The sequence below is a fragment of the Meles meles genome, chromosome X (assembly GCF_922984935.1).
Source record: "Meles meles chromosome X, mMelMel3.1 paternal haplotype, whole genome shotgun sequence".
Taxonomy (NCBI): domain Eukaryota; kingdom Metazoa; phylum Chordata; class Mammalia; order Carnivora; family Mustelidae; genus Meles; species Meles meles.
In genome coordinates, this window is record NC_060087.1 from 19,905,530 (window position 1) to 19,923,680 (window position 18,151).

The window sequence follows — 18,151 nt, forward strand, 5'->3', positions numbered from 1 at the left end:
CTCCCATAAGAGAGTAACAAGCATCACTATTTTCCTGAAAAAATGAGGATCAATTCCAAGATGAAAAAACTGAAGCGCAGAACCTTAAGTGACTTGCCCAAATTGTTTACATGACTAAAACTTACAGAGCTGGGATCTGAAACTTGCACTAGGACAGTCTTGCTCCAAAGCTATTTCCAGTAGGTTACTGCACAGCTTCCAGTACTCATTAGAAAACTCTTTAAATGACAAACTCATTTATTAAAACACTTAACATACATGTTCAACAAGTTATCCTAATGACCCTTCTCAAAGAAAAGATAATATAAGGGTTCTTGAAACAAAGAATCAATTGTGTGGATCACAATGACTGGACATCCAACCCCACTCTTCCTAGCAAAACACCTAATGTAGAAGAGATCAAATAATGAATGGTAAAGAAGTAATTTCAATAAACAGTCTAATAATAAAAAATATAGGATCTGAAGTCTCATCCTCTACTTTTGCTTCACATATAAAAAGGTACAGAACAAAGGAAATGAAGTGAGCTTCAATCACTTATGAGAAACAATGGAAACCTGTATCGCCATCATCACCGAGTGTTTATTAACATGGAACGATGTTCACAATAGATTCAGTTTTTTAAAAAAGCAATTGTACACTGGTAGCTCAATTGAATAAGATTTTGTGTATGCCTGCTCACGTTAATAATGGTTATCTCTGAAACTTCAGAAACATCTCTGCATTCTTTTTTATGTATCATATTTATAAACAAGAGTCTTGCCATTTAAAACTGGGTCTCTTAAAACCATCAAATATATATTTGCTTAGGAAAAACGAGCATCTTTTTGTCTTTCCATTTCTTCTATGAATTGCCTAATGGTGTACCTCACCCATTTTTCCTCACCTTTTTCTTAATTGCAAGAGCTAAAAGGCAATACCCTGGAAATCAACAAGAAACAGAAACCTCAAATTAAATATTTAAGTGCCTACTGTGCACAGCCAGTGGCCTGAGAGCTACACAGGTTTTGAAGTAACAGAATCCCGTCCAGCACTGTAATTAAGCACCACGTCAAGCTGCCCAGGATAGCCGATTAAGAATCCAGTAGAGAAAATATCCGACCTTGGCACTCAGGAGTTGTGGGATCTTGGGAAAGTAACTCAACATCCTTATAGCCATTTCCTCATCTGTATTACTGGGAAAACAATATTAGTACCTATGGCTCATAACCCTAAGGCAGGAGACAAGCAAGATCGTCTACGTGAAAAGGAGACTATGATGCCTGTCATGTGGCAACGTAAAACAAACAGTCATTCTTAGCTACCATCACTGACCAGTGGACATCTCTAGAAGTGTCAGCTTAAGTCAGTGCGTCTGATGATGTACTTTCGGTCTGCATAAAAATTCAGTCTTTCCAAAGTAAGAGGAGAAAGGAGACAAACTGTTACTCTGGACCTAACTCTCCCCAATAAAACATGACTGGTAAGATGCAAGGAGGAGGAAGCTTTACAGAAAGCAGCCATGTCATTTGGAAATCGAGAAGGGAAGGGGAATGTTGCACATATTGGATAGGCAGATTTCAAGTTTTTTAAAGGAAAATTAGGATCAATTCCAAGATCGGAAACTGTGTAAAGAAGCTCAAGAAGGCTTGGAGGCTCTCAAAAGCATAATGCTGACTGCATAATTGTAAAACACACTGATGAGGGGAAGAAAAGGGGAAAGTATCTAAAAAATCTGATGTGCTGCACAGAGAACTTTCTGGAATTCAGATGTTAAAAAACCACTTACAACAGATGGTAAAAAAAAAAAAAAACACAAAAAACAAGTATTACAAAGGGTGAAATGGAGCTGTAAGCATGTTGTGAATGAGGCTAAAGCCTCAGGATGAACTGTGACTTTACAAAGCGCCAGATAATGAATAAACGGCGTCTTAGAGGTTAGAGTAAAAAGAAGTAGAGGCAAAAGGGAAGCCCCCTCCTGGACGGGGTGGTTAATGTAATAGTAACAAAGACAAATAGCCTTCTCCTATTTTATTTCCATTCTTGGCTAAGGATGTTTTCTTCTTTCTAATCTGAAGATCAAACACAATGACTAAGAAGAAACTTAAATCCAAGATGGCTGAGAAAAAAGAAAAGAAAAACTAGATAGATATTCTCATTAAATTCAAGTCATTTGATCTCAAAATCACATCCTGGGATCCTGAGAAGCTTCACAGATAAGGCTGCTTAATTGCTTTTCGTAATCTGTGTAGAATCATGAATGGGAAAGTACTAGAAGCCAGACTTCCAAACTACAGACTGGTTAGCCTGAGGCTGATCTGTATTGTTAAAAAACACCACTTGCGATAAGAAAGCGCTACACGCTGGGAGGCAGCATGGACTCACCCAGCAATGCCAAACCTTGACCACTTCCAGTTGAATGAGGACGTAACAGAACTGGCAGAGAATGAGAGAATCTGAATTTGGCAAAGTAATCAACAAGTCCAATGATAAAGAGAAACACCAGGGACCCATGAACCACATAAAACTGCAGAAGTACTTGTGTTAATGCATTCGGGGAGCGGGGGGTCAGCGCGCCGTAAAGTGAGAAGGTGGGAAGTCCACAGCTTTGGTCAAATACCCCAGGGATCCGTAAACTCCAATGGAAAGCTATAACTGACTACCCTCGATACAGACTAACAATGCGATAGGGCAGAAGAAAATCATGGGCTGAATTAAAACAGACAATCCCACCCTCTCCACTTGGTGAAACCACAGCTAAGAGGGCTGAGTTCCATCACTACAATTTAGACATCACAAAGCGGACCACATCCCGGACAGCAAAGGGATCCAAACCATAGGAAAAAATGGTAAAACTGACAAGGAATGTTTAAACTCAAGAGAAAACTCAGGAGAAAGATGGCAACCATTTTCGGGACCAGTCAGTGGAAGTTAGAAGGAAGATTTTGGGCCAGCATAGGGAAAAGCTTTGTAATTAGAACTGTCAAGATAATGGATGTTCATCGCATTATTTTAGGAGCACAGAAACCAGGACAACTCAAGTATCTCACAAATAAGACACTGGTTGGCTGAACTCTCGTATGCAGTCTTTACCATATGCAGTAATTAAAAAGGAGGAGGTTAGTCCACATGCATGCACACAGCTGTTCAAATGTCAAGTGATAAAAACTGCAGAAGAGTATAACATTCTCAAAAAATAAAAATGGACTCTTTTACACAGCTGGCAGTATATTCAGAGGAAAACATATGTATACACATACAACATACAGTTGCCCCTTTTCGGGTTCTCTATAGGTCTATACTTGGCTTTCTTTTTAAAGGACTATGGTAGAAATGGTATGGGTACATATTCTCCCCAAGTCAGGACTGTCCACCTCTGGAGTCAGCATTCCTGCCAGCGGAGGTCGTCCAGGTGGGACCACGTATCAGGAGCGCCACAGAGGTGTCCTGGCATCACATGAGGACGAGGCACCGTGGCCTGTGTGATAGCCTTCCACATTCCAAACCCAGGTTCTTACAGATTCCATCAAACTGAGTCAGCTTAACTACTTCTTACAGTCATTCTCCTGTCTCATTTTCTACCCAACCTCCGGGTCCCTTTGTCCTTTTCTCCCTCCATCCATTCTGTTGTCTTCCTTTGAAACTCCAACTCCAAAGAGTTTAAAAAGTCACTTCAACTCTGTTAAAATCCACATCACAGCTACCTATCTTTATCCAGCCTGTTCTACCTGTAGGCCCCCAATAATGGAAGCTGTGTCTTTGAGATAGTTGATTATACCCAAGAATATTTTCTTTTTTTTATTTATTTGACAGAGAGAGATCACAAGTAGACAGAGAGGCGGGCAGAGAGAGAGAGGGGGGGGAGCAGGCTCCCCGCCGAGCGGAGAGCCCGATGCGGGACTCGATCCCAGGACCCTGAGATCATGACCTGAGCCGAAGGCAGCGGCTTAACCCACTGAGCCACCCAGGCGCCCCACCCAAGAATATTTTCTAACCAAAGAAATTTAGCTCCTCCCCTCTGTCACAACTCAAAGTTCTAGATCTACCTTGCCCTTTTCCCAGGGCTACAATTTTCCTCTGAAACCAAATAATACAAATAAGCATAATTAGTTTCTTCTTTCAGCAAAGAAATGAGGAATTAATGCCTCTTCAATAATCCTGGACAAAGTAATTACAGATACTCTGCTTTAAAACAAAAGGTGGAGGGCTATATGAATGGCATCATTTGAATGCATTAACAAAGGGAGCTATCAAAAAAGAAACATGTGGCTCATCCTTAAGCATTTCTCCCATCATTCACTCCCCACTAACAGTTTATCTGTATATCAGGTGCTTCCAAAAGCAAGATATGGGGGAAAATGACATTTCTTTCATGTTCTAAAGAACTTTCCTTATCCTTTCATAGGACTAAAAAAGCTATCTTAATACTTAGAATATATTCAATATTACTTTTCTTACTCTGACACTTAAAAACCGTATTACAAAAAAGCATCTTCTCTTATGCTGAATACAAAATTAAATTTGTTACCTCTCAAAAACAGTGATCTGAAAATCCTAAATTGGCCATTTCTTCCTCTGATCTTCTTTTAATGTAATTGTGTATGTGCATATAAAGGAGAAAATGTGAGAAATTATTAAATTGGAATGTGGTTCCTATAAATATATATTCAGGTGAAGAAATAATAGCTAGCTATTACCACTGGTCAAAAATTCCATGTTTCTCCCTCCGCTGTCAAAATGTTACATCATCCATTCATAGAATTTTTAACTTGTAAAGGTAATTCGTATATTTTGAGAATTTTGAGAATGAAAACAGAACTGACGATGTAACTAAAACAGCCATTTCCACAGAGCTTACTACTTTTATTTGATTAAAAATCTGCAATTTAAAAAATCTACTAAAACTGGCTCAGCCAGTAGAGCATGTGACTCTTGATCTCAGAGTCATAAGTTCCAGCCCCACATTGAGTGGAGAAATTACTGAAAAATAAAATATTTAAGAAAAAATAGCTGGTTACAGTCTAAAATTATTTTAGGCCTTCAGCCAGCCAATTTAAGATATTATCAGCTATTTCACCTTTCAAAATGTTTTTTTTAAATGCCCAATATACTTAAACAAAACCTCACGCCTTTCACTAGTTTATCCATCAGTGGGGGGTGGGAAGTGCCACTGGGGACCGGAATAATCCCCGAACTAAAGATCCCAGATCTTAGGCTTGACACCGTCCCCAAGTCACTGTGATTATGGACAAGCCTCTGGTTTAGATATTTCCTCCTTATAAAAAGAATCAGTTGCATGAAGACACCTAAGGCCCTTCCTATATCCCAAAATGTTAACCTAATTTTCAGAATGATGAGTATAAGGTGTCATGTGGAAGGAAGACAGGCCTGGCTATCAGTTTTATCATCCCCTCTCCATAATTCAATCTGTTCAAAAGAAATATCCAGAAACAAAGCAGTTACTAAAACAAATTATACCTCTGGGAACCACAGCTACATTTAGTATTATTTTGATATTCAACAAAACGTGGAGCAGTCTTTATGTGCTGCATTACAAAAACATCTACCCTAGTATGAGAAGTCTCTTTATAAAATCATGCTCAGAACTGAAGCTTATACTGATTTATGTTAAAATCATCACCAAAAAAGCTAGGTGTAAAATACCTTTAATTAATCCCTTTGTCCTGAAAAACCGAGTTAACGACCAAGGATAAGGCTATAAAAAAAATCAGTTCCTGCTAAGCACAAATCCTCTCATAATACTGTAATTGCAGTCAAATACCAAGCAGTAAAGACAAATTTTAGTAAGGATTTACCTAACTCTTCTTCAAGCAGGCAACCGAACAGAACTTCCAAAGTCAAGAAACCAGCATAACTGGGGGGTGAGGAAGAGGCCTTTCCTCAACACAATACTCCACCTAATACAAGTTTCAGCATCATTTGGTTAGTGGTCTATCCCTTCAATTTTCTAGAGTGAAAAATATGTAGTTCAAAAATAAGTATGCTCAGAAAGTCTAATTTCCTTCCAATTTCAGCCAAGTCATAGAACACCACTAGAAATTAAATAAGTGTGCACAAGCCTAAAAGGTAGAAAATGACTTCCAGAAAGCCCCTTAAGTGCACTGTATTATTTCATTATAGTTATATTTAGATAGTACAACTAAATTCTAAAGTTCTTCCTATTTATGGAAATATTTTCAACGATGTAAATACTGTAATTTTATTTAAAAATATGGTAAAACAGAAGGAAAGCCAAAAAGGTTTAATCCTAAAGCTAACTTCTGAATGAGTAAGGCTTACCCATGACACATGTAACATTTTCTGAGTAAATATTAAATCTGAGAATTAAAACTTTAAGGCCTAAAATCTTAGTATTTGCCCTTGTTCCTCTCCTGCTGCTAATCTCATCTCCATTTTCTAACTTCTCTGATCTTGTTTGATTTCTGCTTATCATTTGGTTTCTCTCCCTCCTTTTTCTTCCGTTCATTAAAAAAACTTTCTCCTTCTACAAGTCAATATAGCTGTCTGTACTCCATCTCTTCCTGCATGGCTAATTTCCAATTCTAGGATTTTGTTTTCATCAGCCATTTATTTTATTTAAAAGGAAAATCAGCAAGACTGAATTTGTAAACTCCTGTTTTCACTAGGTTCCTGCCTGCTTCATACACCCCTACCAAAGTCTCTCTCCCAGGGGAATCTAACAGCAGTCCACACCGTGAATTACGCACCCTCCAGGAACCTACGAACCTGGGATGAATGCAAGTCAAAGGTAGAAAATAAGAGCACTCTACTCCCCTACATAAAGGGCTTAAGACTTGAGGAGAAAAACACCTTGGGTGATTTTTTAAGATCTCTGCCCATGTTAATTACAATCATCCAAGTCCACGGGGCTGGGGAGGAAGGGTAGGCAAAAAGGAGACGGATACAGAAAAAGACACTAAGTGAACGGTGAAAGTCTGCTTAACCTAATGACCTAGTTTCTACCAGAAAACCCGCTCATCTCTGTGCTTTCACTCCAAGGGGCAAGTGAGCTAGCTGACTGTCAGTTTAAACAATTTCAAGTTTATAGCTGTGTAAGTACTATTTAATATACAAAAGGGATTTTAAACTTCTTCAAAAACAACTCAAACTTATGAGGAACCCTAACCAAATTTCACATTTGAAATCTAGGTTACTGGCTTTGGAAAAACGAACAAACAAACATTTGTATTGTCAAATAAAGCACTGCTTACATTTCTCATGTACTTCAATGAGGGTGGGAAGCAAATTTCTGTTTTCTCCTCTAGATTTGTCTGGCTGTGGCTGAAGTTATTAGAAATAAACTTTGAATTTTCCGCTGAACTGTGGTAACACTACAGGTAATGGTCTGGCTGCTGGACAGAAATTTTGGATCACTCAAGCGTTAGATTAGTCAAAACATGTCACAGTATCTAAGTAAAGGAACTGTGGAGGGCATATAGCACCTACACTTTACACAGATGCAACCGTACCCATACAGTGTCATTACAAGTGATCTGCACCTCAAGTAACTGGAATATCACACCATCCAAGTGTGACACTAAGGACAATCCATTTACTTATGTCACACAGTCCACTGTTAATGCTATCGACATCAACTAAGCTAACAGAGAAAATATTTGGAAGATTATCAGTGTTTTGTGAAGACCAGTTCTGAGGGCTACTAACATTCTTCAGTATCCAAGGTACACTGGGACACTTAATTTATAATCCTTGAATTCTTTCCCTTTCAAGGTGAGTACCAGACACCTTACCCCCATTTTAACATGTAGCTTTTAAAGCCACAAATTCTGCACCTTAAGTTAAAACCTTTTTAAAAAAAGGTATTAGGAAGTTCTTCTGTAGCATTTTTATTCTGATCCTAGGATTAATTTTTACTAATAATGAAGCTGGTTTTTTTTAGCAGACTATCAAAATTATCTCAAAGTTGTAAAAGTTTCTATAACAAGCTTTCATAAAATGCAGACAGTTTGTTAAATCCAAATATATTCTCAGTAAAAGAGAACTTTTTTCTCACTAAAACATTAGATTTGCTCTTTAAAAGTTACATAAACCCAAATTTGGGGCCATATGATGAATTACGCTTAATATATGAGGAAAAAAGCACACTAGGGAACCTGACTATCACAAGCTAGTTTATAAAACATTAAGAATAAAGCAGAATACATCTTTATAATCTGCTCCCTTACTGAACAGCCAGTGAAAAACCAACTGTAAAAGCCTAATTATAAGCTGAACAAATGTGTTATTTTTAATCTTTACAGGACTGAAAGATTTTCCTTCCTTTTGAAAAACTGGAAGATTTTATGATTATGATTAATACAATTTCTAAGGGGAATCATTGGCACACTCTTACCTTATGCATATTTATGATATTGAAGATGCCCTAGGTTCAAAAAAATATTAAAATGTCACTGTACTAAAGAATCAACATATGGGTATTTTAATGAATAATTTAACAATTTTGCTAAAAAGATCTTTTCTATACAAAAAAAGTACAATAGCATTTTGCCAAATACACATTTACTTCACAAAATGTTTTCAATAAAGCAGTAATTGTTTTTTAAAATCCGAAAGACCAAAGAAAGCAAGGTTTAAACTATTTAAATCTTCCCATCACTGAAATTCAAAATGACAAATGTCAGGCCTTATCCCTGTTAACAGACACAAAGACCCTCAGAGCTAGTAAAACACAAAAAACAAAAACACAAAAAACAAAAACGCCACAGACATTTATGTCAGTAAAAACTGAAAATGAAGTCTATTTTAAACACCCACTACAGAGGGGACCTGGGTGGCTCAGTCAGTTAAGCATCTGCCTTTGGCTCAGGTCATGATCCCAGGGTCCTGGGATTGAGCTGAGCATCGGGCTCCCTGCTCCCACTGCCTCTACTCGTTCTCTCTGTAAAATAAATAAAATCTTTTAAAAAATCCACTAGAGATAAAAGGAATCCTAAGACCCCTTCAGCAACTATATTAAAAGGACAAGATCCTTAAAATTTATTTTTAGTTTTCTTTGATAATACATCGAAATCTCCTGAACTGGCCTTGCACATCTCGAAGTTTTCCCACACCTTGTACTTTTTTCAGTGCCATTAAATTTCTCTGGCTGTATTTTGTTCATGCAAACAAACTGGAATTTTCATGACTATGTAACAACTTCTAAACGACCCAAGCTGGGCCAGAACAACTTATATATGTCAGATTGTGCCTCAAAAGCTCTACACAAAGGTTGAGTCTACAGGTTAGTTCCCTTTTACAGATTAAAAAAACAGGCTCAGAAAGGTTAGGAATCTTATCCCAGAACAAGTGGCACTTGTTCAGAGTGGAACCCAGGTCTGCTCGCTTCCCGGTCCAAGGGCTTCCTACGATGGCTGCTAGAGCAGGGAGGGAGAGGACCGCGAGGTGCAGAAGCATGCACTTAACCCTGTGGCTTCTAAGGAACTCTGTGAGGAAATCTGGAAGCCACGATCTCTTTGGTGATGGTCCCACAGAGTACTCAGTACAATGTAAGACCGTCTGTTTTCAGCTGGGGAGAAAAGTAGAGGATAAGGGAGAAAGATACTACAGAAACAGAAACAGAAACTCAAAGATTTCAGCATAGCCGGAGGACAAGACTCAGGTCCCCGCAACAAAAGAGGGCTATTCCCTGATGAGAAGTGGAATGCCCCGTTCCCTTACTATGAAGCTTCTGCTCAGATGTGTTCGTTACTACCAAAGAAAGAATTAAAGTCCACACAGGTTCCTTCCACCAAGCTTTGTTCACTTGCTTTTTATTTTCCTAAGGCCAGGGTCGGGATCCTGACAAAGAGATGCTACACTCAAGGTAACCTCATCAGCCGCGCTACAGAATAGGTAGGTAGGTAAGCTCATTTGACAGTAGAGTGTGCAGAACATCTTCAAAGGCTGAGAAACCAGGAAAAGGGTCTAATATGTGAGAAAGACTGTTTACCATATGCACATTCAGAGAGTTTCTAATGTGAACGACTCACTCCCTGAACTTCTAGAGCAGCGCTGTGCAACAGAAATATAAAGAGCCACAAATGTGAGCCACTGATTAATTGTACACTTTCTGGTAGCCGCGTTTAAGGGAGTAAAAAGGTGAGGTTGATTTTATGAGACTGACACGCTGCCTACTACACTAATGAGGCAACTGAAGTTGATTTAATAATGTGTTTCATTTAACCCAGTATACCCAAAATATCATTTCAAGTTATGATCAATATAAAAATGAGTAATGACACCCTTTTTGTCATCCTAATTGTTAAAATCTCAATTCAGACTTGCCACATCTCAAGTATTCAGTAGCCACTAGCAGTAACCTTACTGAACAGCAGAGTTCTAGAGTCATAGCTATATACTAATTTTTTTTTAGAGAGTAATCTTTTAATCTTGACTTCAGCTAGTTTTAATCCCATCAAACTGAATGGAAAGGCTCTCCATTTTTTTTAAAGGAGGGAAATTTTAAGAATCTAAAAGAAATCTAACAATACTGTGAATAAAATTCTTGATTATCTTAGTCATAGGATAAGGCTACTTAGCCTCCTAAGACCAAAAAAAAAATCATAAATTCTAAGTTTGATTAGAGCTGCTAAGTGCCAAGACTTCTTTGGCATTACAACAATATTTCCCTGTAACTGTTCCTGAAAAAACACAATGCTGAAAAGTAGATGTGTTAACAGGACACATAAGGAAAAGAGGAACTAAGTTAACACCAACACAAAGAAATAATCTGATAAATCCAGAATGTGGGACACACTAAGACAATCAGAGATCTGACCTTTCTCAAGAATAAAAAAAAAGTGCGGGACTGTTTTAGATTAAGATTAGACAGATGTGATAATCAAAAGCAATACATAAATAACGACTAAATTCTAGGGCATTTTAAGAAATGGGAAAATTTGAATATGGACTAGCTATCAGATGATATTATTGTTGATTAACCTAAGTGAAATGGCACTGAACTTGGGTAGGGCAGTTCTTGAATCTAGGTGACAACTATAGAGTTAGGTTATACTATTCTTCCATATTTTCATGTTTGAACATCCTCATCATAAACTAAGAAAAAGGAGAGACAGTTCCAGATTCAAAGGGAGACATAACAATCCAATATGCTGTGTGAACCTTGATTAAATCCTTAAAAAAAAAGACATTTAGGGGACAAGTGAGAAAAATCAAAAAATGAAGAGCCTATTACATGACATTAAGGAATTATTGTTAATTTCAACAATGGTATTATGGTTATGTCGAATTTCCTCACTCTTGGGAGATGAGCTGCTCGCTCAAGCAGTTAGGGATGAAGTGTCATAATGTCTACAACATTCTCTGAAATGGTTTTACACAGCTAAAGCCAATGTGGCAAGATGATAACAATATTAACCGAAAGGATATGTTTATGGGTGATCATTCCACTATTCTTTCAGACATTTTTTTATGTTTAGAAAGTCATAGGAAGTTTTTAATAATTTAAAGCTAAAAATAAAATGTGCCTATCAATATTGAGTTTTTCTAAATTTCAGCAAACATGATAAAACCACAAATCAAAACTGCCTACGCTTTTCCCCATGTAGATTCTCATACTAAAAAAGGACCAGCACAGATGTAACATGTCTTTATTTCTGTGCCCTTTCTGGCAGTGTGCATATATAATGGATATTAAAATGGCTTTGTTTGAGACCTGCAGCATACCAAGTAAAGGAAAAATGGATGGGCCCTATTTTCAAGGGAGCTCAAAATAGTATGGTGCAAAATAGTTCAAATTCTTATTTCCCAATTTTCCATCTCAGTTTGGTTTATGAAGTTTTATTTCTAGAGATAAGCTCTCAAAAATGTTTCTCAACATTCAGAAAGCCATACATTCCTCCTGAAACTAATATAACAATGTATGTTAAACTCCATTGGAAATAAAAGAGAAAGCCACAGATTACTATGATAAGCAGTAACTTTCATACATCACTAAGACAAGAATCACTGACTACTTTCCATTTATCTTACCAGTATTACGAAAATAAAACTAAAAGATTTCTACTATATTACAAAAAAAACAAAGATCCCTCTTTGGCCAGGGCCTTAAGTTTTCCTAAAAAATTAACTCAAGAAGGAAGCTTTAACATTTTTATTCTGGAGGAGATCTACCCAATACTGGGCCAGTGGTGAATAATCACATCCTATGCTACAGAAGCAAACAAAATCCATCAGAAGGTACAACAGATGTTTCATATAATTTACAAAACTACCCGATGGTATTAACTTTCATTTCAGCCACTGTCACTACTGACCACCTTGAACTGGTAATTAGAACATAAAAAGGCTCAGCACTCAGCAATTAAAAATCATTTACTGCTAGCAATTATCCATCATATTGTCCCACAGAAGGAGAAATTTTATTTCTTATTTCACCAGTACTTCCATCTAGACTAAAGTTGGAGGATTTTGTTTAAGCAGCGGGAGAGCATTTGCATTTAGTGCATAAAGACAAAACAGGATTCCCCAGAGAAAGAAAACAATAAAAACAATAGTAAGGAAAAAAATCGTTATCAGAGACAAATGATTTACATAGTTGACGTGGGGCCAATTATCACCCAACAAAAAGTAATGAAGCAATGTATTCTTTAGTTTCAATTATTTCTGCCAGATTGAGTGCATTCTGAGAATAAAGATAAAATCCCATAAAGTTGGGTTCTCTATTAAAAGTATAAGTTAATGATATTTCACAGCATTTCGGGGGGGGGGGGACATGCCAGGCTGCTGAGTGTTATCAGAAAGGGCAAATCTGTTTATTTTTCAAACGGTGTAAACAACCCTCCTTTGCAAATATTATATTTTTATCACCATGTGTGGTAACTAAAGCTAAAGAACTATTTAACATGAAGGGCGTTGAACCAAAGCTTTAAGTGTGCTTTCTAGAAAGAGGAAAAGATGCAAGAGGTAAACAGCCCCAGAGGTAACCGTCTGATTAGAAACCAATTAAGTTAAGCAATTATTGAAACTGCTTTCTCTCTTTTTGGCAAGAAAGGATCATAAGTGAGACTCTGATATAAAAATGAAAGATGCTTGCGTGCAAAAAGGCCAAGGCTCTTTTGGAGAAAGACTATTTTTCAAACAACAGAACTATTACATGGTAAAATGTGCACAAGGCTATTTGATCAACGTCGACAGAGGATTTATAGTCTATTTAGTTAGAAATGCCAAAACAATGGTTTTAGACATAAACATGTTTTCGCGGTTAAATTTAGTTAGTATTCATAGTGAAACGGGAAAAACAGAACTACTTCAAGAGTAGGGAAGAAACAACTAGGTAAGGGTAGGGAAGCATCACCACTAGGGCCTACTGCTTTTCAAGAACCACTTTATGTTTACTCACTACATTTTAGAGGAATACAAAACTGCATTAATGTACATCACTCAAAACTACAAAAACTCTTCTCAACTCTAATTTCTGCATGTATTACTTAAATTAATTTTTTTAAACAGAGCTAACCTGACCCAGTTCAGATTTAATTACTTTGTGAAAAGAAAGAAAAGCTAAAGCAAACTTGGAATATTTTGGATTAAAAAATTATGCTTCAACTTTACAAGTAATTTTAAACAAAACTACTCTACTACCTACCTGGTTCTTCTTTCCCCCACAAAATGTGTTTTTAAAAACCTAAATGTACAAGCTACAACACATTAGACTGCTTACCCACTAACTATCCTTATAAACTATTCTTCTTAGCTCCTGACCAAGCCTGGCAATCTTACCTATAAAGACATACTGCCTCAACTAAACGGTGAGTCCTGTCTGTTGCTTTCAAATGCACTAACCTTCTCAAAAACACTGGATGGGGTCATCAAACAAAACCTGATGTTCTGAATGATGGTATCGGTATGTCTCCAGCGTCTTCTATCATGCCGCAGCCAAGACTGCACAGCCTCGTACAGCTCTATCTCTGGGAACCTGCTCAGATGATCATTATCCAAATAAGACATGAGCTTCTCAAAGCTCAGATAAGACAGGAAGTCAGGTCTGGACATGAGTGGCACAAAGTTGTCTAGCAGAAAGGCGTCCAACTTCTCCCTGACTCCCTCGATGTTTACACCAAAATCATCTAAGAGTCTCATAATTTCTGCACAATTTTCTAAGCAGATTTTTGCTAATAGAAAAGAGCAGCAGAACTTCACCACTTCTATAAGTTGAACATACATGGCAGCCTGAAGGATCTCATGAACAGTATTCATACTCAGTTCTATAGTTCCATAATACATAAATTGAAGGACGTGGCTGAAACCAGTAGCAGTTAGACCTTTTAAATGAATTTTGTCCTGATCTCGCTCCCTCATGTCTGCAGTAAACATAATTCTGAAGTAATCACTCTGGGTGGCCAAGAGTGCTTTATGGGCCTGGAACTGATGATCTTCAATAACCAGAGTGACATCAAGAAGCAATCCCTCCTCATACAGTGCTCTGAACCCAGCAGAGACACTGGTGTCATGGATGGAGGAACAGAATCCTTCCACGTCCCCTGCCATGAATCACCTGGAAAAAAGGTAATCAAAGAAAACTGTGTTAATCATTTCCATGCATTCTGAAGACATTATTAACTTAAGAGCTTAAACAATTTTTCATAATTATCTCAATTCCACTGCCTAAGTCTTAAATGTACAAGCCCTTTGGGAGAAGACAACCTAAAGGTTTACAGGCTAATGTTTTTGGCTTCCCTACCTGGGGAAAAAGTCTTATTACATATCTAGCAAATGATGGTAAGTTGTTAACATACAAATAATATATGCCTAGCCCACTGATTTTACACTGTTCACCGAATATATTTCACTATTCCCCAAAACTATCAACACAAAAAAGATGTCAGCCAAATGCTAAATTATGAGAAAAAGCAACAAAAAAGAAATCACACCAAAAAGTACCACTGTTGACCTTGAAAAAACCTAGGAACTTACCCAAAGGAAATAATCAGATAAATACGCCAAACTGGACACACAAGATTTTTCTTTCTAGCCTTACTTATAATAAAAAACTGGAAAATATTCAAAAGCCCAACAACAGAGTATATTAAGTAAATGTGGTGTAGTTCTCTAATGGAGTACTGTAACAACTAAAAACGATGGCGGAAATCTACCTATTCTGACAAAGGATATTTATTAGGTATTGTTACATGAAAAAACAATGAAGCAGACAACTGCAGTTTACTTGGTGTATTTTCCAAAATGAAATATGCACATGCATGCTGAGATGAGAAAACGTCTGGAGGAACAGATACCAAAATGATATCCCTGGGTAGTAAGATTTCAAGAAAATGAGATTTACCCCCTTCTCTTTTTTACTTACCTCATTAACCTTATTCTAAAAAAACAATGATCACATGTTATTTATATATTTAAAATATAAATATGTAAATTTTTGAAAGGAATGAAAGCACATTTTTGCATATCAGAGAAATGAAGCCAAGAGAGTGGAATGATAATTAGTTCTAGGCAGAATAAACTAATTGAGTTTATTAGGCTGTTTCTGAAGCAAAGTAATTTTCTCCTTTTCACACAACTACTCTCCTTTCCACCCTGCTGGCCAGGCCAAGGGCCACTTATCTTCTCCTCTCATCCTTTACAGCTCCGGGGCCTCCTCCCATCCCGAATTCCCTCCCTACCCTTTCGTCTGTGCCCTGTGGAACCTTGGTTCAGAGTAAACAAACTCCCCTACCAGCTCCTGCTGATCGCAAAGTTTTCTCCACAGTCTGATTTAAACATACAAAAAAAATACTCTTCTGTAGCTTATTAAGCCTACCTTCTAAGCCTTCTTTTAGGTTTCCACTGTCCTTTTTCTAAAATATGGCCTTTCGCTCAGATAAAAATCCATCTTCTACTGCTCCTTGTCACTGATCACATACCCACATCCTCACCAATGACTCTCGCCCCCATGTTCATGGACAACCTTGGCATCCGGCTAAGGCTCCTGTTCTCCACCTTTTCAATGCTCACATTAAGATCACTTGTACAAAACCCACAAAGTCCAACTTCCCTGGCCACCTCAACTCCTACAACCTCCCCCCTTATTCCATTTTAAAATCATGCTCCCCTACCTGCTAGAACGCACCACAATCTAAAACCGGTTGCCATCTAAAATCTCAACTGTCAACTTTTCACTCTGGCTTAACCTTCATCTCTCTTTTCACTTGGCCTATCAATCCCAAACTTTACCTTCCGTCCTTCTCCAGCTTAGACTTTCTAGTGTCAGACCCAATCTCCCAAGTGCTTTCCTTTCCGGTCTCCCCACTCTATCACCAATACCTCCTCCTTTACTTGCCACAAGAGCGCCTCCATGTGTGCCAGGCATTGTGGTAGGCTTCTGGGAATCCCTCACGCACCCTGGATTTGGCAGAGCCCTTCCATGTGGCAGTGAAAAGGCAGCTTCCATGGCCATGCTAAAAGCACTACTTCTCCACCCCAGTGAGTAGGCTATCACTTTATTTTTCTACTTTGTTTCATCAATATGTTATCTGTGACACCCTATGTTTAATTTCTTGACCTATTAACCCATTGATTCAGCAGTTATCCCAATCTAAAGTCATCTTTAAAAAAAATCCTGGGGGGGGCGCCTGGGTGGCTCAGTGGATTAAAGCCTCTGCCTTCGGCTCAGGTCATGATCCCAGAGTCCTGGGATCCAGCCCCACGATAGGTTCTCTGCTCGGTGGGGAGCCTGCTTCCTCCTCTCTCTCTGCCTGCCTCTCTGCCTACTTGTGATCTCTGTCAAATAAATAAATAAAATCTTGTTTTAAAAAAAAGTGATTTTAATTAAAAAAAAAATTCTGGAGGGCCTAGGTGGCTCAGTGGGTTAAAGCCTCTGCCTTCAGCTCAGGTCATGATCTCAGGGTCCTGGGACTGAGCCCCGCATTAGGCTCTTTGCTCAGCAGGAGTCTGCTTCCCTTCCTCTCTCTGCCTGCCTCTCTGCCTACTTGTGATCTCTCTGTATCAAATAAATAAATAAAATCTTTAAAAAAATCCTTTGTTAGTCAGCAAGAAAAATGTCTGAAAGGATAATAGAACACAATGTTAAAAATGGTTATCTCGGGATGGTAGAATATCAAGCAGTTCTAATTTTTTCCCTTTTGCTAAACTGTGTTTTCTAATCTCTCTGCCACAAAAGTGTACTGTGGTTTTTGAAATTTCATTTCTAAAATCTCATTTTAAAAATTGAAATTTCATTTTAAAAATTAAAGGTTTAAAAAAAAACCCTTTAATTGCCAAATCCAATGATTATATACTAGCCCCTATTTCTCAGAATCCTTCTGCAGTATGACTTCCTCCCTTGGTTCATCACTTGCTCTATTTCATGATACTATTTCCCCAATTGTCTTCCTATTCCTGGGCTGCTTACTTCTGAATCTCCTCCCTGGGCTCATGTTTCTGGAATGAACACTGGTGTCCCCCCAGACTTCTGTTCTCAGACCTTTTCTCTTCTCATCTAAACACTGTGTCTCCTCAAATGACTTCATTTAAACCCACGGTTTCTCCTATTACCTACCTCTACCCACACCTTGACCACCTCTGTCCCAGTGGTGAATGGTCCGCTAGATACTCCTGGGTGCCCCACTGGGATCACAAAATCATCATGTCTAAAAAGAGTCATAATTCTACCCTCTCCCAATCAGTTCTTTCTTCCGTATTCCCCATCTTACCAAGAGGCATCGTAGGTGCTCTCGTCCCAGTTTGTCCCTAACTTACCTTCAAGTATTACTGATTAAATGACATAGTATGTTTACTTACCTAAGACAGCAAAGTATGCATAAGGTGAAATTATTATCAAGGTTTTTTTTTTTATTAGTACTCCATTAATCCAAAAGCTATACTTTCATTTTGGAAAGGCAGAACACAAGAGGGCTGTTTATCATTTGGAAAAGAGATATAAAATATTTTAGACTCCGTAAGCAATGCTTGGCAGAACAACTTTACTAATACATTCAAGATTAAAGTAAGCTACTAGGATTTTTTTCCTGAATTATTTTTAAAGGTCAAATTAGAATTAGAGCTTAGAATTTTCCAAGTGATATGAGGCATATGTACACAACTGAACACTGGGAACAAAAGGAACATCATACAGTGTGGTATCTGAATAATCAAACATTATGGTTAATAGAAGACTACCCACATCACACAAATGATC

General features: G+C 37.9%; 1 protein-coding gene across 1 annotated transcript in view; it reads right to left on the bottom strand.

Moving 5' to 3' along the window:
• KLHL15 (kelch like family member 15) overlaps positions 1-18,151 on the bottom strand; it is a 35,442-nt gene that overhangs the window by 6,902 nt on the left and 10,389 nt on the right. Inside the window, exon 3 of the mRNA XM_045994868.1 lies at positions 13,804-14,515. Within this exon, the coding sequence (XP_045850824.1) occupies positions 13,804-14,508 (705 nt within the window). The 5' untranslated portion in view covers positions 14,509-14,515. The remainder of the gene's footprint in view (positions 1-13,803; positions 14,516-18,151) is intronic.